The sequence below is a fragment of the Panthera leo genome, chromosome B2, assembly GCF_018350215.1.
Source record: "Panthera leo isolate Ple1 chromosome B2, P.leo_Ple1_pat1.1, whole genome shotgun sequence".
Taxonomy (NCBI): domain Eukaryota; kingdom Metazoa; phylum Chordata; class Mammalia; order Carnivora; family Felidae; genus Panthera; species Panthera leo.
The window spans coordinates 17,822,318-17,844,923 of NC_056683.1; the positions used below are offsets into that span (position 1 = coordinate 17,822,318).

General features: G+C 42.6%; 1 protein-coding gene across 1 annotated transcript; it reads right to left on the minus strand.

Moving 5' to 3' along the window:
* Nucleotides 1-7,102: 7,102 nt before the first annotated feature.
* On the minus strand, nt 7,103-20,026 carry PAK1IP1 (PAK1 interacting protein 1). Its single transcript, XM_042937921.1, has 10 exons — nt 19,777-20,026; nt 17,128-17,293; nt 13,511-13,631; nt 13,361-13,435; nt 12,778-12,830; nt 12,231-12,376; nt 12,039-12,136; nt 9,581-9,680; nt 8,467-8,590; nt 7,103-8,081 (listed from the first exon to the last, which is right to left on the minus strand). The coding sequence occupies exons 1-10, from the start codon at nt 19,858-19,860 to the stop codon at nt 7,882-7,884; spliced, it is 1,167 nt and encodes a 388-aa protein (XP_042793855.1). The 5' UTR covers nt 19,861-20,026; the 3' UTR covers nt 7,103-7,881.
* Nucleotides 20,027-22,606: the final 2,580 nt, after the last annotated feature.

Sequence of the window (22,606 nt, forward strand, 5' to 3'; positions counted from 1 at the left end):
GGGGTGGGGCGGAGCATGGGGCGGGGCTTGAGGGGGAGGTGTCGCGGCGCGCGCATGCGTTCCAGGCACGGGAGACGCCTGGGGCGGGGCTTGAGAGGAAGCGTCCAGGCGAGCGCTCTGCGTCCGGGAGGTGGGCGGAGAGTCGCGGCTCGAGCCCCGAGTCCCTACGCCGGTGTTCCAATCGCCGCTCCGGCCGTGCTGACCGGCCTTCGAAGCTCGGCTCGCCAGCAGCCCGCCTGAAACCCAGAATTTGAGTCGGGTCTTTCCAAGTGGCTTCGCGAGCTGGGCCAGGTTAACCTGGTGTAAACCAAAGGCATGCCATCCGGGAGGATTCTCACTCGCCGAATCGCGGTTTTTGCCTGCCATGGTTAAGAACTACTTTCTTCCTGCAGAGCTGGTGGCCACAAGCCAGACAATAATGTGGCTTTATTATTATCTGAGAAGCAACTTAAAGGAAGGGAGAGGATAAGTGAAATATAATTTCCTACTACCGCAGTATGCGCCAGTGTCCACGAAACATCATCTCCACTCCCTCTCCAGATCTGCGTCTCTTCCCTGCTTTTCCTGCGCGACCACTCAATCGCTGTAAACCAGAATTTGGGTGTTATCCTTGACGTCTCTCTCCCCCTCATTCCCTGTAAGGATCAACGTAGATAAATCTTATAAATACAGTCTTCAGTGAAAAAAAGGAGATCGCAGCTCCCGCATCTTCCAAAACAAAAACTTGTCACTTGCAACATCTCTTAACCTTTCAGATACCCAAACTGAACCCTGTGGTTACCATCGCTGATTCTTACCAGCCAAAGCAGATAAGGACTAAGAAGAACCATTGGTAATTCTAGTAGGCCAGATCCTCACCAAATTACTGGAAGACTCCGCTTAACAACCAACAACGGGACCTATCTTAACCACCTCGGAATGGACTTACGGATGCACGCCTCCCGATGCAGGTGTATACGTAAACCTTAGTTATCACCACCATGATCTTACCCCTGCCCTTTAGACTTAAATTGAACCACAGAGGATTAAGTTAATTACCTACAACTGTAGTACTTGGTAGAGCTGTTATTTGAAGTAAGGTCTTTCAAAACCTACACCCTCACCTTTATGTTGTATTGCCTCTGTCATTCCTCAACCCGTAGCACACCCCATTTCTCTGTGTGTAGTCCCAAAATTTATTGTCAAATACATTGGCTCTCTGCTCTGTTTCAGTTAGTTACAGAGTAAACCAAATTAACGATTTGTGTTCAGTAATGTTTCTCATTGGCATTAACATATTTTAGGAGATAGCTCAGTTCTCAGCTAGGAACCCCTGAGCCACAAATGTGTCAATGGAGTGTGACCAAGATCGTGTGAGGGAGAAGTTTTTAGTCCTCTGGTCACTGGGGCTTCTTAACAGGTTGTTTCTGTTTGTTTCTTTCACAGAGGCCTAGGGTCCAGACCATGTTCGGTAGACAGACAAACGTAGCCACGCACATAACCAGAGCAGTAAAGTCCGTCGGCCAAAACGGAAGAGCTTGTGAAGAAGAAGGAATAGTGCCTCAGTTTCAGCATTATTTGACCCTTTTTGGAACCTCATTCATGTGTGACTTCACACATTAAGAAATCCCAAAACAAAAATGTCAAAAACAAATTCCCGGTTGCAGTGTTTCACCTGACGTCTACTGAGGATCTACAATACCAGTTTCTAGGTGTTCAGGATGTATTTTGTAGCTTTGAAGAGGACCATCATCCATCAATAAAACCTTTCCCCAGGAAATTGATGAGTGAGGTTATGAAAAAATATTGCCTGCGTTCTCAACCCACCCTATCTGCCACATGCTTCTGGGACCTCATTTATCAGAAAGAAAACATGCGGCGTGTTAATTGTAAGCCAGACACTGCATGAAGTGCTTTCCGTAGATGAACTCGTCTAATCTTCATACTTACCCTTGGACTAGAGACTCTTATTATCTCTTGCTTTCAAACACAAGAGGAGAAAGAGGTTACCTAATAGGGACATGGCCACTGGCCTTAATAAATGGCAGAGCTGCCCTAACTCCTTTCGTCTGTTCTCAATACAGTGACCAGAGCACTCCTGTTATGAGTCAGTTGTGGATACATATGCTCAAATCCCTCCAATGGCCCCCTTTCTCGCGCCCACCTCTGAGCACCTGCACGTGCTGCTTCATCAGCCCAGAGCTTCTCCCCAGATCATCTCCCAGCTCACTTCCTCACCTCCTTTGTCTTCATTCGAAGGTCACCCGCTCAGTGAGGCCTTCCCGGATTATCTGGGTTAAAACTGCAATCCCTCCGCAGTTCCCTCCACGGCTTATTTTTCTCCATGACGCTTACCTCCATACACAGTATGCTGTAAAACTTACTGACTGCACAATCATCCTCCCACCCAGCACGTAAGTTCCTTGAGAAGGATGTTTATGCGGCGCTTGGAACGGTGCTTGGCACACAACGGCTGCTCAGTGAGCATGGACTGAGTGAGAACAGATGTGGAGTAAGAGAGGCCGGTCTGCAGAGAGAAGCGTGAAGACAACGCGTGGAGTTGGAGACAAGGTGGAGAGACCGCCCTGACTGCACCCTCTCCCTTTCTGAGCTCTGGTTCTCTTCTGTCCGACGCACCTGTGTCTTTGTTAAAACTCCAGCCCCGTTTCCTCTGTTTAGAATAGCCAGAGCAGCTTTTTTGTGTCTCGCAGCTAAGTCTCTCTTAGCTGAGACAGCACCCCATTTCCTCTGCCAGAAATGCCCTTTTATCCTTGTCTAAAAACTCACATCTCCTTTTTTTTATTAAAGTCCTCAGTCAAGCGGCCCCTGACCATCCCAGGCCATTACAGGTGTTCTGCGAAAGGGAGGTGAATGTCAAAAGACCTCCAAAGACCAAAGGAGCCGCTAGACCAAACAGAAAGGCCGACGAGTCTAGCTTGACAAGAAATGGCCCCTTAGTAGGGGGCTTGTGGACGGAGTGTTCCTTTGGCTGCCACAAGACAAGTAGGTCTCTTGGATCCCACTCGCCCTAAGACTTGCTTTTCGAGTGCCAGGGGCAGGGAGTATGATAGGAAAAGATAGGATCCAGTAGGCAGAGAGGGAAAGGTGAGGACCGGAGGTCCCTGGGTGTGGAAACACATATTTTGGGACAATGCTGAGAGCATCTGACCACAGAAAAACTCCCTCCGGGGTACGGTTCCTCTTAAGAATGTAATAGTCACCACCTCCTCCCTCTCAGGTTCCCCTCAGGAATTTCACAAAAGGTCTTTTGTGACAGACAGACCATAAAAGGTATGACCCACAAGGAATGATATGGCCACATAGCACCCACAATGGAATCGAGCCAATAAGGAATGGACAACCCAGCACCTAGAGTTCTCTCACCGATAAGAGGAGGACCTAAGCAGGAACCCGGGGGGAAGGGAAGGGAGGGCTGACCAGAATTATAAAACAAAGATCCTTACCTAGTGTTGTGGGTATTCACCCCCAAATGCCCCCGTCTATAAAGAGACATTTCATACTATTTTTTTTAACTTTTTTTAACTTTTATTTTTGAGGGACAGAGCGTGAGCAGGGGAGGGGCAGAAAGAGAGGGAGACACAGAATCTGAAGCAGGCTCCAGGCTCCGAGCCGTCAGCAGCCGTCAGCAGAGAGACCGACGCGGGGCTCAAATTCACAAACTGCGAGATCATGACCTGAGCCACCCAGGCGCCCCCTAGTCTTACTTTCTAATCTTCTACGCGAATAAACTTTTGCCTGCTGCTCATTTTGTGTCCACTTCTTCATTCTTCAAAGCGCCGAGACAACAAACCCCGGGGTATTGAGGCCAAAAAAAAAAAAAAAAAAAAAAAAAAATCCTGCAACAGAGTATGTGCTGAGGGACCACCCAAGAGGAGGATGTTAAAGACTAGGTATGTTTCTTAAATTCCACATATGAGTGAAATCATATCTTTGCCTTTCTGACTTATTTCACTTACAAACATAGGCGAAAGGAAGGAAAAAAATAAAAACAGAGGGAGGCAAACCGTAAGACACTTTTAAATACGGAGAACAAACAGGGTTGCTTGGGGATGTTGGGAAGATGGGCTAAATGGGCGATGGACAAGAAGGAGGGCACTTGTGATGAGCACTGGGTGTTATTATAAGTGATGAATCACTAAATCCTACTCCTGAAACCATTATTATACTGTATATTAACTTGGATTTAAATTTTAAGTAACTGGGTGCCTGGGCAGCTCAGTCAGTTAAACATCCAACTCTTGATTTAGGCTCAGGTCATAATCTCACGATTCATGGATTCGAGCCCCACGCTGGGCTCTGCGCTGACCCTGTTTGGGATTCTCTCTCTCTGCCCTTCCCCTGCTCGCACACTCTCTCTCTTAAAATCAGTAAACTTAAGCTTAAAAAAAAAAAAAATAGGTATGTGTCAGTCATATTTGCAGGGCAGATCAAGGATGTTATGCACCGAGGGTATACTTAAGGGTGTGGTTCAACAAAAAGAAAGAAGGGAGGGATGCTCAAAAAGGCTTCAGGCTATAGGAGTCATCCAGGCAGATCTGTTCACGTAATGTGTAATTATTTACCAACTTTCGTCCTTTAGGCTGAGATCACACTTTTCCTTTCAGCACCCAGAATCTAGGGTAGCGCCTGGCACAGGGCTAGTGAACAAAGGAGGGGGAGATATAGGTGACATGGTGCATTCTGAATTGGGAAAGAGTGAATCTGGGAAGAGAATCTGCTCAGACACCAGTATCAAAGTGGATAATTCGACATGTACATGGCCAAGACTATGTGCAGACTGTACATAGAGGGGAAGGACAAGTAGATCAACAGAACAGAATAGAGGGCCCAGAAATAGACCACCACAAATATAGATGACTTTTGAACAGCTCAGTTATGGGCCCTGACCCTTCAGGCAGTCAAAAAATCTGCATATTAACTTTTGTCTCTCCTCAAAGTTAATTAAAAGTCTACTGCTGACCAGAAGCCTTACTGATAACACAGTTGATTAACACATATTTTGTATATGTGAATTATATATGTGTTCTTACAATAAAGCTAGAGAAAAGAACATGCTAAGAAAACACAAGAGAAAATGCATTTACAATACTGTATTTATTGAAAAAAAAATCGGTAAATGGACCCATACAGTTCAAACCCACATTGTCCAAGAGTCAACTGTACAACCAACTGATTTTTGACAAAGGAGCAGAGACAATACTACAAAACAAAAATAGTCTCTTCAACAAATGGTGAACTGAACATCTATGTGTAAAAAAAAAAAAAAAAAAAATCTAGACACAGACCTAACATCTTTCACAAAACTTAACTCAGGATGGATCACAGACCTAAATGGAAAATGCAAAACTGTAAAACTCCCATAAAGAAACTTAAGAGAAAACTTAGATGACATTCGGGGATGGTGAAGCCTTTTTAGATACATCAAAAATATGACCCGTGAAAGAAAGAATTGATTAGCTAGGCTTCATTAAAATTAAAAACTTCTGCAAAAGATAGTATTATCAAGAGAATGAGAAGACAAGCTACTGACAGGGAAAAAAATATTTCCAAAGACACATCTGATAAAGGATTGCTATCCAAAATACAAAGAACTTGTGCGTGTGTACATACATATGCACAATTTTTATTTATTTTTGAGACAGAAACAGAGCATAAGTGGAGGAGGGCCAGAGAGAGAGGGAGACACAGAATCTGAAGCAGGCTCTAGGCTGTCAGCACAGAGCCTGATGTGGGACTAGAACCCACGAACTGTGAGACCATGACCTGAGCTGAAGTCGGACACTTAACCAACTGAGCCACCCAGGCGCCTCTAAAGTACAAAGAATTCTTAAAACTCAATAGTAAGGAAACTATTTAACTAAAAAATAGGCCAAGTAGCTTGACGCTTTACCAAAGATATCCAGATGGCACATAAGCATAGGAAAAGCTCCACGTAGGTCCTCAGGGAAATGCAAATTAAAATAACGAGATCCCACTACACACAAGATTGGCCAAGATCCAGAAAACTGACAAATGTTCTGGACTGAAAAATGGTACAGCTACTTTGGAAGATAGGATGGCCGTTTCTCACAAACCTACACATACACTCACCATACAGTCCATCAGTCACACTACTTAGTATTTACCCAAAGGAGTTGAAAACACATCCACCCCAAAACTTGCAAATGTTTATGGCAAGTTTGTAACTGCCAAAACTTGGGAGGCAACCAAGATGTCCTCTAGCAGTGAATGAGTGGTAATGTGTGGCACATACGATGGAATACTATTGAGCATTAAAAAGAAATGAGCTATTAAGCTATGAAAAGACACAGAAGAGACTTAAATGCATATTCCTAAGTGAAAGAAGCCAATCTGAAAAGGATACAGTACTGTAGGATTCTAAGTACATGCCATTCTGGACAAGGCAAAACTATGCAGGCAATAAAAAGATCAGTGATCGTGGAAGGTTGGGTAGGGGAGAGAGGAACAGGCAGAACACAAGAGTTGTTGCAGAGCAGTGGAAATGCTCTGTGCATTATAATAGGTCATTCTTCCAAACCCATCCAGTGTTCAACACCAAGCGTGATCCCCAAGGTAAGCCATGAACTTTGGGTGAATCGAACACGTCAGTGTAGGTTCATCCCTGGTAAAAAGTGTACCATTCCAATGAGTGATGTGGATATCAGGTGTGGCTGTGCATGGTAGAGGCAGCGGGTACATGGGAAATCTCTGCACCTTCTCCCTTTTGTTATAAACAAACCTCAAACTGCTCTAAAAAATATTAAATATTTAAACAAAAACATAACAAATAACCCAAATCTATATTCATCTTTGTTTGTAGGCCTGAAGTTAACGAGGAGGTAGCCTGAAATGTCAGACACGGATTCTGGCTCACTTCCTAGATGATTTCCTCCTGTGAAGTGAGTGGCAATTCCAGTGCCCAAATGCTTGATGTTTTAATTAGCCTGAACAGGAGGGATTCCCCTGTCGGCTTTAGGTATTTGACATCTGGTCAGCTAATTCACATCTATGAATCCTCTATTAATGTATCTTTTCTAAATACCAAGGAATCTACTGGGGGGAGGGGGGTTGGGCAAGGAAGAGAGAGATGACAAGATTATAATTAACAGGCTGAATTTAAGATTATCTTTATTGGATTAACTAAATGACTGTTTTTGTTGGCCTGAAACAGATGGGGAAAAAAAAACAACATACCCTGAAAATGTCATTTTCCAAACCTTCAATTATCTTCTCATCCACAGCGTGGAAGCAGAGTAGTCTGATGAGGTTTGGCAATCTAAGAACCTTCTTAAGGACATAGCCCTGAATTTAAGCATACACTTTATGCATACATATTTTACGTGTCCATGAGTTTTGAGTTGGTCTTAATATATACTTACTGGTATGAAAATCTTTTTATACCTTGGTTACGAAAAGGATCAAAATCTGCATCAAAAGTACTAGAATCATCTGAAGAAGCCAAAGGAAGGCTAAGTTTTATTCTTCCCCCATTTAGGAGAAAAATCTGAAAAACAATTTTTTTATCCATCTCTGGTAAAGAATGTGTTCAAAACTGTGCATATTTTAAACTAAATATTTTAAGATCTTTATTTGCTTTATACAACGCTAAAAATTATATATTACACATTAACATACTATATATCACGATATATAATATATAATAGAACACTGCCTACCAAAAATTGTTTTACCATTGTTAAAAATAAAAAATAAAAATAGAAAACATCTAAATGTGTTTGTCTGTTTTTTTAAGCTGTACATCTTCTCCAAAAGAAGAAATTTCTAGCTTTTACTCGTGGAGGGGAGGCAGGCACATTTGAAAAGAATGATTCCATCTAATAAGTTTTTCTCATAGAAGGAATGTGGGATTGACTGTATCACTCATATTTTCTTTTTTTTCTTCTTTTTTTCCAACATTTCTACCATTTTCCTCTTCTTGGTTGACACCAGGCTATTTCCTTTCGTTGGCTTATTACTGTCATCAGTTAAACCACATTTCTTCGTATTAGCTTTGGACTGCCTTTCTTCTTCCTGCACTATATTGCCAGCTTCCTTTTTGATTTTGGACTCTTCTTTACTTACTAAAACACAAGAGACAGTGCATTTATTTATTTAGTTAGTTAATTTTTAATATTTTATTTACGTTTGAGAGACAGAAACAGAGCACAAGCAAGGGAGGGGCAGAGAAAGAGGGACATAGAACTCGAAGCAAGCTCCAGGCTCTGAGCTGTCAGCACAGAGCCTGACACGGGGCTCGAACTCATGAATCGTGAGATCATGACCTGAGCCGAAGTCGGATGCTTAACCGACCGAGCCACCCAGGTGCCCCGAGACAGTGCATTTAAAGACTGCTTTTTCCTTCTTGAAATAAACACAACCTGATGATGAAGTGAAGTTATCTGAATGTCCTCCACCTCAACAATTCAAGAGCTAACAAATTATTAAAAAACAATCACTTTCACTTACCAGGAGAAGGCTCTGCAGCCGGAGGAAGGCTTTCTTTTGTGTCTGTCACTCTGTCTAGCCACACTCCAAGGCATGTCAGCCTGGCATTAGTTTTTACTTCACAGAGTAAAGATGGAGGAACTTTCTAAAACAGAAGAAAGAAGAATTCTTAACATGGGGGAATTTTAAATACTTTTCTTTTTCCATAATCAAGTGAACTTAACTTTTTTTCAAAGGTTTTATTTTACATTTTTAAGTAATCTCTACACCCAACGTGAGGCTCAAACTTACAACCCCAAGACCAAGAGTCGCATTCTCTACTGACTGAGTCAGTCAGGCACCCCTGAGTGAACTTAATTTAAAACTTACTATATTTTCTTGAGAATAAAATAGAAGAATTCCATCATCTTGATCCATGTTTGGTCTGACTATGCCCTTCGCAAGGCACTTTCTGAATATTCAGAAATTGTAAATTCACCAAGGAAAAGGATCGTGTCTCGTTCATTTCTAGGTTTTAACAAAGAATCTTGCACAAAGCACACACTCGACAAACCACATTTGTAGAATGGGTTTATAAGAGAACCAAGCAAAACAAGTAAAAACAAGAAAATCTGTTAAGAGTGAGACCACTAAAGGGATTTAATTTTCCACTTATCTGGTTCAAAACTATTCTAAGATTACTGATCAGGAATTTTTGAGTTTTTAGTAATGGCAGTATTTTTTTTTAAATAGGCTCCACACCCAACATCGGCTTAAACTCACAACCCTGAGATCAAGAGTCACGTGTTTTACTGACCAGCCAGGCACCCCAGTAATGGCAGCATTTTTATCTAACAAAATCTTACAGAGAACACCAATCTACACACAAATGAGAAGAAAGCAGCATTTCTCTGATTGAAAAAGCATGAGTTCTCGTATCCTGCCAGCTGAGACTCACAACACCAACCCCCACCGTGGCTCTTGGAACCCTAACTTTAAAACTATGAGTATCAATCATGCGTAGAAGAGATCTCAGGTTTTTTTAAAGACCTCTGCCTTATGACCTTTGGAAAATATTCCACCTCACTTCACTCAAAACAATACCGATAATAAAGACTTGCATTAAAGCGCATTCACAGTGTGCTAAGACACCAACCTTATTCTGCTTAAGCTTCCACATTTTGACGAAACCATCACTTGATGCTGTAACAATAACATGATGCTCTGGAATTTCAAAACTGAACATGTCCTTTATCCTAAAATAGAAATATTAACACCATAAAGGATCCTTTCTTCCAGATAGTACAATACCATTGTAGAGCTTCTACGCACACAATCTCTCGATTTTTCAATGTTTCAAGTGCTTCCAAACTGCTCAAGGAACGGTGCTAAAATAGAACTGTGCTTCACATCCCCATCAGTCAGTGCGCCATTTTCAGGGTCTAAGTTCTAAGATAAAGTGGATTATTAACCATATTTAAGAAAAAGTTGAAAAGATGATCATGATAACCATAAGTAATTAGGTTATCACAAATGACATAAAGATACTTAAAGTCCTTCACCTCAAGATACTCCAAGTTCAGTATGAAGAGCCAAGTAAGACAACGAAACGAACCACGGGCTTCCTCCTACGCACCCGTTTCTACCCCCCCTCCAATGCCACCACCCTAGTCTAAGCCACTACCCCTGTTCTTCTGGATTCCCAGGGAGCCTAACTGGTCTCTCTGCTTCCATTTTTGCTAACGATTTTTTAAAACTATCAATCAAATCATGTTAGTCCCAGGCTTAAAATCCTACAAAACTAGGATCTTTTTTAAAATAACACAGGATGAGGGTGTCTGGGTGGATCTCGAGGTTCGTGGTTTCAAGCCCCATGTCGGGCTCTGTGCTGACAGCTCAGGGCCTGGAGCCTGCTTCGGATTCTGTGTCTCCCTCTCTCTGCCCCTCCCCCAATCATGACTTTGGCTCTTTCTCTCTCTCTCTCAAAAATAGACATTAAAAAAAAAAATTTTTTTTTTTTAACGTTTATTTATTTTTGAGAGAGAGAGAGACAGACCATGAATGGGGGAGGGTCAGAGAGAGAGGGAGACACAGAATCCGAAACAGGCTCCAGGCTCTGAGCTGTCAGCACAGAGCCCGACGCGGGGCTCAAACTCACGGACCGTGAGATCGTGACATGAGCTGAAGCCAGTGCTCAACCGACTGAGCCACCCAGGCGCCCCCCAAAAAATTTTTTTTAAATAACACAGGAGAGGAGGAAGGATACGGGGGTATATATAAAGCATGTCTGGCCATAAACTGACAACTGCTGAAGCTGGGTGGTGGGTCTATGGGGGTTGCTTCCTTAAACTGGTCTATTGGCCTTTACATTTTTCCACAGTAGGAAACAAAAAATCTACAAAGGCGCTTAGCTAAAATCTAAACTCTTCACCAGTCTACAAGGCCATGTACCATTTGGCTCACTCTGATCTAGTCACAACGTTCTTCCATCTCTTGTTAAAATACATCCAGCTCTTTCCTCCCTCAGGTGACTGCGTGCCATCGCTCGTCTCTTCAGAAACGGCTCCCTTTTACCCCTCTCAAGTCCTACCCCCTCCCCCTTTCTGGATCAAACTGTGCAAGTTATGTCTGTTATTCTTAAAGCACACATTTCTATTCCTGTTCTAATTACCTGCTTACTTGTTCATCGTCTGTCTGTTGCTCTACGACTAGAGCCACTAAATGCAACTTCTTGTCTTTCCATTCATCATTAAATACTAAGTGCAGTTCTTAATGGATGCTCAATGAATACTTGTTAAATGAATAAACAGCCAAATATCCTAAGTGTTAGCTTAAGTGTACTAGTGTTATTAAGTACCTTGGACATGGCCTTGAATGAACACTTCCTAATGCAGGAGAAAACCAGAGCTGGTACACTGCAGTATTTGAGTATTGCCAAGAGATTTCTTAAAAACTGTTATTTGGAAAGTAAAAACTAGGACTTACTTAAGACATAAAAGGACAAGTAAATGAAGCACATTAAAGTAGAACAGTGCATTATCACCCTTCCCAAAATTGTAGTAGAAAAAGCAGAGGCAGACAGGACTGAGTTTGGATCCCAGCTCCAGCACCCAAGAGTGGGGTAACCTGGCCAAGTCACTTAGCCTTTACTCTGAACGGCAGTGTCTACCCACAGAGATACAGTGAGCAGTGACAGGTAAGAAAGACTGGCATAAAACAGAAGTCATTGCTTCACATATTTCTCCTGCAGGAAAAACTAGTAGTGTGCACAGGGAGAAGTGGAAAAGAGGAAAAAAATAAAAGGACAAGAGAGATCCTGGCAAAGCTCAAGATCGTTTTTTTTTTGTTCCTCTCTCTTCAAATATGACTGATTTTAGGCCCCAAGCCTAATATTATTGGAAAAACATCTTGTGCAAATCACTAGTCCTGATGACAACTTCCCTACTTTTGCACTAAAGCCAAGACATTTCTACCATCCTCTCAGACTCCAGAAATCATATATATGTAGGAATGTACCCTACCTTATGAAACTATTGCATACATGACACTTACTGGAGACTCTACACTTACATACACACATACACATAGAGACTGGCAAGGAAAAAAAAAAATACCTGTTATCATGAGCTTTAAATTCACAGAGACACATTAGTGAATCACAGTCAAAAAACCTTACAACTTCTTCATCTCCAGCCACTGCAAGGACAGACTCCTAGAAGAGAGAAAAAGAATATCCGGAATGTCATCAACAATTGCAACCATCATCATATACACTAAGATTCCACCACTGATTTCTCATCACTTACTGAAAGAAACGTAACAGAAGATATTCTCTTTTCATTTGTGATGGTGCCACTAACGGATGCAGTGTCAAGTTGATAGATATCTATTTTATTCAGCATAACAACTACGTATTTCTCTCCTCTTGGGGACCATTCCACTATGTGAGCATCTGCAAGTTAAAAAAAAAAAAGCTTTTTTTATTTCATAAACAATGACCAGAGTAATAACAAAAATAGCAAACAGCTGTACCATGCATTTCACATCCACTGTCCTATTTACCCTTCATAAGAAATTTCTGATGCATATTTTGCAAGTTAAGTTTTAGAAAATAAACTGGATTAAAGAATCATCAAATGTCAGAGACCTGGTAGGTGACAGAGTCACAACAAGAATCCCAATCTAAAATGGGAAAAAAAAAGAAAATGGGAAAAGTAACGCAAAGCATTGCTCTAGGAGGTAACCACCATCATGCAGGGGAAACAAAGGTGAGCACGCACGCACACAAGAATGTGTGTGTCTACATTCATATTCCATCAAGTTATAAAAAACATTCCAAATAAAAGTACTCACTTTGCTTTATGTTTTTTATGAATGCTGATCTTCCTTCCACAAGATTCCATGTTCTGCAAAACAGGAAGCTCACTTATGGCATGGTAACTTTTACTAGGTGTAAAGGTAAGCGTAATGAACACTTACTCGAATGACAATTTACTACAGATGCCGCTATTTGGAACTGTCATGTTTCTTACAACACTGGAAATACTTACCATTAAGCAAGATTAATGCATCCATTCCCACACCCCTTTCACCTACTTAAAATGTTTAATATATTTTCAAAAGGTTTCACCTCTTAAAACATTGCTTTTTAGGACCATCCTCTTTGCTTCCCAACTCCGAATGAATGACTGGGATGTAATGTGTATGTCTGAACACAGAGTCTGTCCTTTTTTTTCTCTACTGTCATGAAAAGGTTCACTGGCTTTCAGCTTTTCCTTGTACTGCAGTATCTCTAAGTAGCTGACAGCCAGGACACAAGACAGAAGTGTATCTAATTATTGTAGTAAAAAATACCCTGATGGTTAGGTTCCTGCTATTGTACTTGGAGAACAAAGACCACAACTGAGAAAAGATGCTCTTGGCATTAATGACTTACCTCAATGTCTTATCCGTACCCACAGACAGGGCCAACTTGCCAGATGGGTGAATAGAAAGGAAGGTCACGTGTCCTCTACAAGGAAACCAACAGTTAGCCCCCAACTTGACTGGTACCTGGAGACCACCAATGGGAAAGGACTAGACTCACTTGTGAGCTTTAATGGACTTCAGGCACTCCCATTTCTTTGCATCCCAGACACAAATGACTCCATCTTCTGCCCCACTGATTAAGTGCCTGTTGCCATAGAATTTCAGGCAAGTTATTGTGCCTGTGGAAAAACCAAAATAGACCAACTTAATGTTCATTTTGAATGCAAACTCCATTTCTGGTTTGAAGGCTATGCTGTGGTAAGTAAAAATCTAACGTCAGCATTAGTGAAATAAACCTTAAAGTCTTAGGTGAAGAAATTAATTTTTTCATATCAGAACATACAATTTCAAGGCTGTGCAAATACTTTCAACAGAATTTCTCTAGTTGTAGATACAGACTAGAGCTAATCAGTTCATTTACTTGCTCTATGGGTCCAGAATCATAAATTTAGGAGACGGCTGGCTAGGATTGTTTGAGCAGAAGTCAAAATAAAAAAAACAACTAATAAACCAGCTAATCTGGGGAACAAACCAAGATATACAACCATATGACTTCTTCCTTTCCTTTCCCTTTTCTTTGTTTTGGTTTTTGTTTTTGCTTTGTGTGGGTTTTTTTTTTTTTTTTTTAAGAGAGAGAGAGAGAGAGAAAGAGAGAGAAAACACAAGTGGGAGAGAGGGGCATCAAGCAGGCTCCACGCTCAATGCAGCTGGATCCCAGGACCTGGGATCTTGACCTGAGCCAAAATCAAGAGTTGGAGGCCACCCAGGCACCCTGGCTCCCTCCCTTTCTTTCTTTATTGAAAGAGAAAAGAGGAATGATTATTATATTACTTTCTAATCAGTTAGTTAGCTACCCAATCATCCACAATCCAATTATTATCACTCCAGAGCTGTTTTCTATTTGATTTCTACAGTTTTCATTCACTGTCCTAAGAATTTATTACAGGGGCGCCCGGCTGGCTCAGTTGGCAGAGCAGATGACTCTTGATCTCGGGGTTGTAAGTTTGAGCCCCACAATGGGTTTAGAGATTACTTAAAAATAAAATCTTTAAAAAAAATAACTAAAATTTTTTTTAAATCTTAAAACACAAAAAATTTATTAAAACAATTTTATAAACTGTTCTACTGTTCAACTATGCCTTCTGTAATCTCCTTTGCATGGTTCACAAATTTTCCTACAGCTTTTCAACTTCTTCACAAACAACTCCACTCCCCTCTGCCCAAAAATTAAAACCTGAATCTCCAATGAATTTCTTCTACAGCTCTTGAGATAGAGAGACAAACATGTTCTATACCCTCAAATATTAACCTCGCTGGAAGGAGGTTAAGGTGATAGAGGAACCCAGCATTCTTCTGACCCCCAAAAGCAGTCCCTGTATATGGACAACACATGATACCCTGACCCTCAAATAAAACTCCCTATCCTTTAAAGCTTGTGTCCGTCAGCTTACCCTTCCTATAGCTCAGTGGTCAACAAACTACTGTTTCTAAGTTAAATGTGGCTGGTGGCCTGTTTTGATAAATGCAGTTTTCCAGAACACAGACTTGCTTGTTCAGTTCCCAAATGTCTATGGCTGTTTTCTGCACTGCAACAGCAGAGCTAAGCAATCAAAACAGAGACCATATGGCCGCAGAGCCTAAATATTTACTATCTTGTCCTTTTCAAAAAAGAATATGAACCCTTGGGTCACTGTTGTTCACCTGCCACCTCCTGGTGATTCCTTTACATTGTCCTTTATATGGAAAGAGTAAAAGATCTCTGATGAATATAATTTTGCACATCACCCAGCCCCATCCCCAAATACATGGGGTAACATACAACCTTATCAAAGTGGGAGTCTTTAGCCACCTTTGCCCGTTTTCCTTTCTATCAACTTATTTCCTACCTTGGTAAAGATCTTATCTATCACCAACTGTTAGATAAACAGGAGTTATACAAAGAATGAAGGAAGTTAGGAACCGTACTTCATCCCCATCCAAACTCCTTCTAAGTCAGTCCCATCCTTATTGTGTAACACCTGTACCAATGGCTTTAGGCAGACCAGATTGATTTAAATTATTTCTTCCACACCTAAGGGAGAGAGGACTTTCTTGTAGGAACTGGGAATAGGAGGCAGAATGGAAAAAGAACATATGTTGAACTCACTCAAAGTCTAGCTTCTGTTGAAAAGCAAAAACTTGCCAAAGTAGCTAAGGACCATCTGAGAAAGACACTGAACACTCCAAATTACTGCTAGAAATCAGTGCGTAGCTGTCTTATCTCCCTTTAATCTCAGGAGATCAAAAACCTGAGCAGAGCTTCCCCAAACTAAGCACATATCTGATTCTACTATTTTGAGTTCTTCCTTTCCATTTCCCTTCTCCTGGAACACGCGTTAAACTTCATTCTTTGTGCCTTGGGAAAATACAATAAAAACAGAATAATGTTCAATACTGGAAAAACACACACCTATTCAGTCTTCTTATCCCTAAATCCTACCACTATCCTGGACAACTTCACCATCAGTGCGGAAAACCCAAGCATGACTGGAGAATCACCAGGCCCTGACCTCCACTCCAGTGACCTTTGCTTCCTCTCTAGTTCAGTCCCTCGCACCCACACCCAGGACATGTTACCACCTAGAGCTGCTCCACATTACAACTCTTGAAGAATCTCTTCCCTGCCTGCAACCTCACCTTTCACCAGCCCCTTCTTGCCCCCTTCATTCACTCCACCTGCTTTTTTATTTCAGAGATCTGCAGGCCCTTAACACCCCATTTTCTCTAGACTGACAACTTAAACCATCTTTCATCAAAATCCTTTGTAAATCAATCCTTCTGTTGCATGGGTACCGGGTAACTTTCTGCTCCCCACAAAAATGCCTGGAGCTTAGTGCAAACGGATGTTACTCGGGCCACAACCTCCAACTTCAATCAGGCAGACTCTCACTAGTCCTTCTGCTTGTCCTTGGTCAGCATCTCTCGTATGCCAGGTGCCAGCACTTTCCTCAAGCCCACACCGCCCCTCCCTACCATTCAATCCCTAACCTCTTCTTCTCAAGGACCATCCAGGACGTGGCCTAATTCCCCAATCACCTTAACCTCCGTTCTAACCTTCTCGTAATACTGACTTGCTTACAGGTCCCCATGCACCCAGTGGTTAACGACATGGGCTCCACACCTAGGTCTGAGTTCCAGTTCCACTGTTTTGTGACTATGGGCAACTCACAAAACATCTCTGAGCCTTGGTTTTCTCTTCTAGGAAGCCGAAGATGCAACTGTACCTTACTGGCAAACTGCTGGGTACGTGGTACTCCCTCAACGAAGTCAGCCATCAGCATGAGGCTGCTACTCTGCTCTGTGCACTTCCTGCTCTGCCTGGGATGCCCTCTCTCCCACCTTGAAAACTTCACCTGGCTAACAACTGGCACTTCTCTTCTAAGATAATTCAGTCAGATGTCATTTTAGGGAACTTTCTGCTTCCTCCCACTCCCCCCAGATGCAGTTAAGTGCCCCCCTTCTGTCTCTCACTATGGACCGTGAAGAACTTAAAAACAAAAGACATGTTTTTTTTCATTTCTGTATTTCCTAGCACAGAATCTACTATGTAATACGCACTTAATGAATTGTTCAACTCAAGTCAAATTGTCAAGTAATGACGCCTCACCATTGTCTTAAAGGATATAATTTTCTTACCGTTGTGATGCACTAGAGCCCCATGGTCTACCTTCTTTTTCATGTCATATATGTGAATTGTTTCATCTTTGCTCCCAGTGACTACAAAACGACTATTGACAGCCACTGCTGACAAGGAGGCAGTGTGGGCATGGTGAGTGAAGTCAGCCACAGGAGTCCATTTTTGCTGAAGAGTAAAACATGCAATCAGTGTCACAATCCCATCACAGTTCTCCAGAAACACGTTAAGTGGTTCCACAATTCATGAAAACTACCAGTGGATACTTACAAATTGAGAAAAAACTATGCAAGGATAGCAGACTAAGAAAAACAAAGACCCTGAGAATTAAAAAAGGCAGGCAGCAAGGAGACAGGAAGGCAATCAAGACTCCAAAACAATTATGGAGACCGGATTACTTTAAGGTCCTATTCCAATCCTTAACTCCTTCATGTATGTATTTATATGTGAGACTTCACTATTCATTCATTCAAATGTTCAAATTTGATTTGAATTTATTCGTTCAAATACTAAATGACTACTATGTGCTTGGCATCATTTTGGACAGTTGATACGTAACAGTGAAGAAAAGAAAGCCGTAATTCTAATGTAACTGCATCCCTGTGGGAGAAACAAACTGTAAATAAATATGGTATCACATAGAGAGGAGTATAAATGACAAGTCTTATAAAGAAAAATAAACAGGATAAACACTGTGTCTCCCTTAGTACTAAAATAAGCCCTAGAGAATGACCCATGATGAGATCTCAAGAACTCTACGCTTATTGATATGCAACTTTTGGACAAAATAAGTGAGACTGGTTGAGTGCAAGGAATAAGAGAGCTGAATACATACACACACCTCAAACTGAGGGAGACGCATCAAGAAGTATTAGCAAATTGGGGCACCTGGGTGGCTCAGTCAGTGTCCAACTTCGGCTCAGGTCTTATCTCGCGGTTCGTGGGTTTGAGTCCCACATCAGGCTTTGTGCTGACGGCTCAGAGCCTGGCGCCTGCTTGGGATTCTTGTCTCCCTCTCTTTCTGCCCCTCCCCCACTTGCACTCTGTCTCTCTCAAAAATAAACATTAAAAGTTTTTTGGGGCGCCTGGGTGGCTCAGTCGGTTGGGCGTCCGACTTCAGCTCAGGTCACGATCTCGCGGTCCGCGAGTTCGAGCCCCGCGTCGGGCTCTGGGCTGATGGCTCAGAGCCTGGAGCTTGCTTCCGATTCTGTGTCTCCCTCTCTCTCTGCCCCTCCCCCGTTCATGCTGTGTCTCTCTCTGTCTCAAAAATAAATAAACGTTAAAAAAAAAATTTTTTTTTAAGTTTTTTTAAAAAAGGAGTATTAGCAAATCAAACAAACCACGGAAGAAGAATCCATCAGATTTCTTTGAACACACTTAAGATGTGTCATTGCAAATTAATTTCTAAATAACTACAGCATCAGACAGTCCTTCCATCAATAGGACCAAGGGAGCCTCTTTTGAGTAAAGGCACAATATTCCTGAGGGGCTGCTATGACCATAAATCAAAGACAATCTTTGCTTGTGCACTTTACAGAGGGAATGTTGATTATCTGAGCTCTGGTCTGTCTCGGTTTAGAAGCAGCAGCGGGTAGTACAAGAGCTTCATGTTTCAGAGACACCTAGGGACTTGAGTCCCAGGTCTCCCAATATTAGTTGTGTGGCACTGCGCAGGTCACTTAACCTATCTCAACTTCAGGCTCCTTATCTGTAACATGGGGATAACTGTATTTGCCTCAGGAGGCTGCTGGGAAGACCACTACATGTCTGGAACAATGCAGTGACTTTATTACAAAGAGAACACAATGGCATCATCTTTAAGATTCAAGAGATGGCACCTTCCAGCCAAAAAGATTAATAAGCAGGAGGAGACAAACAAAGTAATTATTCAAGTTATATCCCTCCAGTTTTCTGGTTAATTCAAGACTGACACCTTGACTTTTTCACAAAGAAGTACTGAAAAGAATGGGTTTCTAGGAGATACTTAGGTTTGCTTAGGGAAAAATACTACTGGATTAAAAGTTAAGAGATCTTATTTCTAATCCTGGGTATGTCCTATCTGTTTGACTAACGGCAATTTACTTAACCTTTCTGCTCACACATCCAGTAAAAATACTTCTATTTTGTTCTAATTTGCCTCCACGCATTTGTCTCCTTTGCCCTTATGTCGGCAAGCTCTCTAGCGCTGTACCCATTCCTTTGGCTTCTTTGCACCTCCACTACCAATTAACGGCCCCGTGGTAAGAGTTCAAAAACACTGAATGAACTGGAGACACTTTATCAACGAGAGGTTTAACCCGACCCAGATCTAACATTGTGTCAAATTCAAGGACAAAAACTCAGTAAAAGCGAACTGTTCTTTCTTTAAATCCTGAACGCGTACACCGGCTGTCAACGGACTCACTTGCCAGCTTCCTTCCCGCACCGTGGCCAGAATGTCTACTAAACCCAACAAACATGATCTCGTTTTACGAAAATGCCTACTCCAGGTTTTAAAAAGCTAAATTATACGTTTGAGTTTGATTCATCAATTAATCCCTAAGAGATCAGTGTGTTTACCTGTGATGATGTGCTTACCACGGCCGTGCGGGAACCCGACCAGACCTTCCCGCGCCCCTCCTCCCGCAGTCCCTCCCGGCGCGCGCTCTTACCTCGTGGTCGTCGCCTGCAGCTGGCTCGGGGCGTACTGCGAACCCAAAAAGGACCTGTTCGTAACAACCAGCGACCAGCTCCATTCAGCAGCGCACGTGCCCCTTCAACCAGCGCCGCTCAGCTGAGACAGTGACGAAAGCGGATGCCAGAGCAAGTGGGGTCCTTCCTGCGTCGGCGCTCAAATTACGTCATGGGCGCAGGGCTGCCTTTAGGGCGCCTGTCTCCGTGGAAGCGGTTTCAGCGCTCGAAGATCACGCGGAACTTCCAAAAGGAAAAAAAGAAAGGATGTCACACGAGGAAGTTCTCACGGCGAGGAGAAAAATGTTGGGGGCAAGCAGGCATATTCTAGGTGGCTGTGAGGTAGGCCGGTCTAAAGGGGAATGGGGCGGGACATCCTCTGCGGAAGCCCCTCATTTCCGTGACGTCACGAAGAGGGCGGGACCTCTTCCGGTCTGGGCGGGGCCCCTGGCGGTGTCGCGTGCTGAGTGCCGAGCCCGGTGTGCTGTGGGCTGTCAGACGGTGGACAGGAATTGGGTTTCCTTTTTGCGCCGGCAGCATAAGCAAGCGTTTGTCTCTCACGTTCTCTCGTAACAGGGCAGAGAGGGGTCGGCATTCATGGTTAGCGGCTTCTAAAGCAGGCCGCACACCTTTCCTTCTAGCTTGATTGGTTTGTCTGACTTCGGGGTCACATTGGCCAACGTCGCCGCACATCCCGGGGGGGGAGGAGGACGCTTTACCTGAAGTGATAACACGGGCTGCTTGAGGACGAAGTCCGCAGTCATCGTAGGTGAATGTACCGAAAGGAGATCTCCCATTTATTTCACTTTGACCACCCCCCGCCCAGCAGTTTAGGGACCACATGAAACATGCATGAAAGCCAAGATCGCCTTAATTAGCATTTGCAATTCTCATAACGTGTGGAGATTCAGAGGTCTGTTGAAATGACAGCTTTGCACAAATCGGAGTAAATCCTGAAGCGTCATAATTAGTCTCATAAAGGCGACAGCAGGTGGATTTGACAAGCAGGAATTCGGATGGCATCCTCGGTGTCAGTTCTTCAACCCCCGCTTTAGTGCTGATCCTACAGGATCCTACAGGATCAGCAGTTTGACCCTTTTGTTTTCAAGACTATGTGTTTCTCTGGTATTCTGAACTGTCGCTACGTGTCTAACTCGTGTTTGCTTTAATTTCCGCTGGTTTGGGTCTTGTAGAAATGATTACTCTTTGAATGCTTTGGGTGTCATTGCAATTCAGGGAAGGCTTTGTCTTCTGCAGGCTTTAGCGACTCCACGTGTAAGCGCTCCCCAGGCACTGAAAATGCTGTAGTCAAACTAACCCTCTGTCTCGGAAACACGTGTAGTCATTCACTGTTTTAAACTAATTCCTTCGCTTCGTGCTGGTTATCTTTATTATGTTAAAAAAAAAAAAAAAGTCAAGTTATCTTACTATTTATTTTCCTATTCACCATCTCTTTCCTGTGTCCTCCAGAGACCTACCAAAGTGAGAGGGGTGTGAACAGGTGCAGTGGATGTTGGCTGGGCATGGGACAAAGAATGAGTGAATAGGACATTTCTTTGAAGTCTCATGTTTTATCTTGAAAACTGTTAGAATGGGGCGCCTGGGTGGCTCAGTCGGTTAAGCGTCCGACTTCAGCTCAGGTCACGATCTCGCGGTCGGTGAGTTCGAGCCCTGCGTCGGGCTCTGGGCTGATGGCTCAGAGCCTGGAGCCTGCTTCCGATTCTGTGTCTCCCTCTCTCTCTGCCCCTCCCCCATTCATGCTCTGTCTCTCTCTCTCTCTGTATCAAAAATAAATAAACGTTAAAAAATTTAAAAATAAAAAATAAAAAAAGAAAAAAAAGAAAACTGTTAGAAATCGTTGGAACCAATTCTAGAGCTCAGAAGACCTTAGAGAAGCATTTATCCAGGTGATCCCACTCTAGGGCAGTTTATGGATAAGTTCTGAGGGCTCTCCAGCCCTTGAAATTAGATGCACAATTGTTTCTGTACATTTTTGAAGGAGAGCATTGATAAAATTTCATTACATTTTCAAAAGGATTAGTGCCTCTAAAGTTAAAATGCACTAATCCTGGGGCGCCTTGGTGGCTCAGTTGAGCAGTTGAGCTTCCGACCGTCTCAGGTCATGATCTCGTAGTCTGTGGGTTCGAACCCCGCTTCGGGCCCTGTGCTAACAGCTCGGAGCCTGGAGCCTGCTTTGGATCCTGTGTCTCGCTCTCTCTCTGCCCCTCCCCTGCTCATGCTCTGTCTCTCTCTCTCTGTCAAAAATAAACATTAAAAAAAAATTGTTTTAATGCACTAATCCAGTCTGAGGTTATAAATGTGAAATAGGTCTAGAAAAGTAACTCAAAACCACCCAGCTAAGGGACAGTAGACCTATAATGCTGCTACTTTTTACATTTCCTTGGGCTCAAACTTTCTCTTTAACAAAGAAGAAAGAAAACAGTTTTTCACTGTCTAAAGAAAAACAATACAAAATTACAAACTTGTTCAACTAGATTCGAGCTGAGCATACTTCCTGCAAACCTCCTGGTCTCTTTCCAAACACAGGATGCAAAAAACCATTTAATCCTCTTCTTGTGAAAACTGCAGTTGCCAAGAAACAACCAACTGTTAAGAGTTCATTAACACCAGAGCACAACAGGATTTTTTTTTTTAGTTTTGCTTTTAAATTATTGATCAAAAAGCTTTTTACACTTGAGCTGTGTGTTGATTTATTCATTCATTCAACAAATATTTATGGAGTGCCTGGCTTTGTTTGGTTTGCTGAAGAAAAAACAGTTTTTTTGGTGGGGGGGGGTGGGTAGTAAGGTG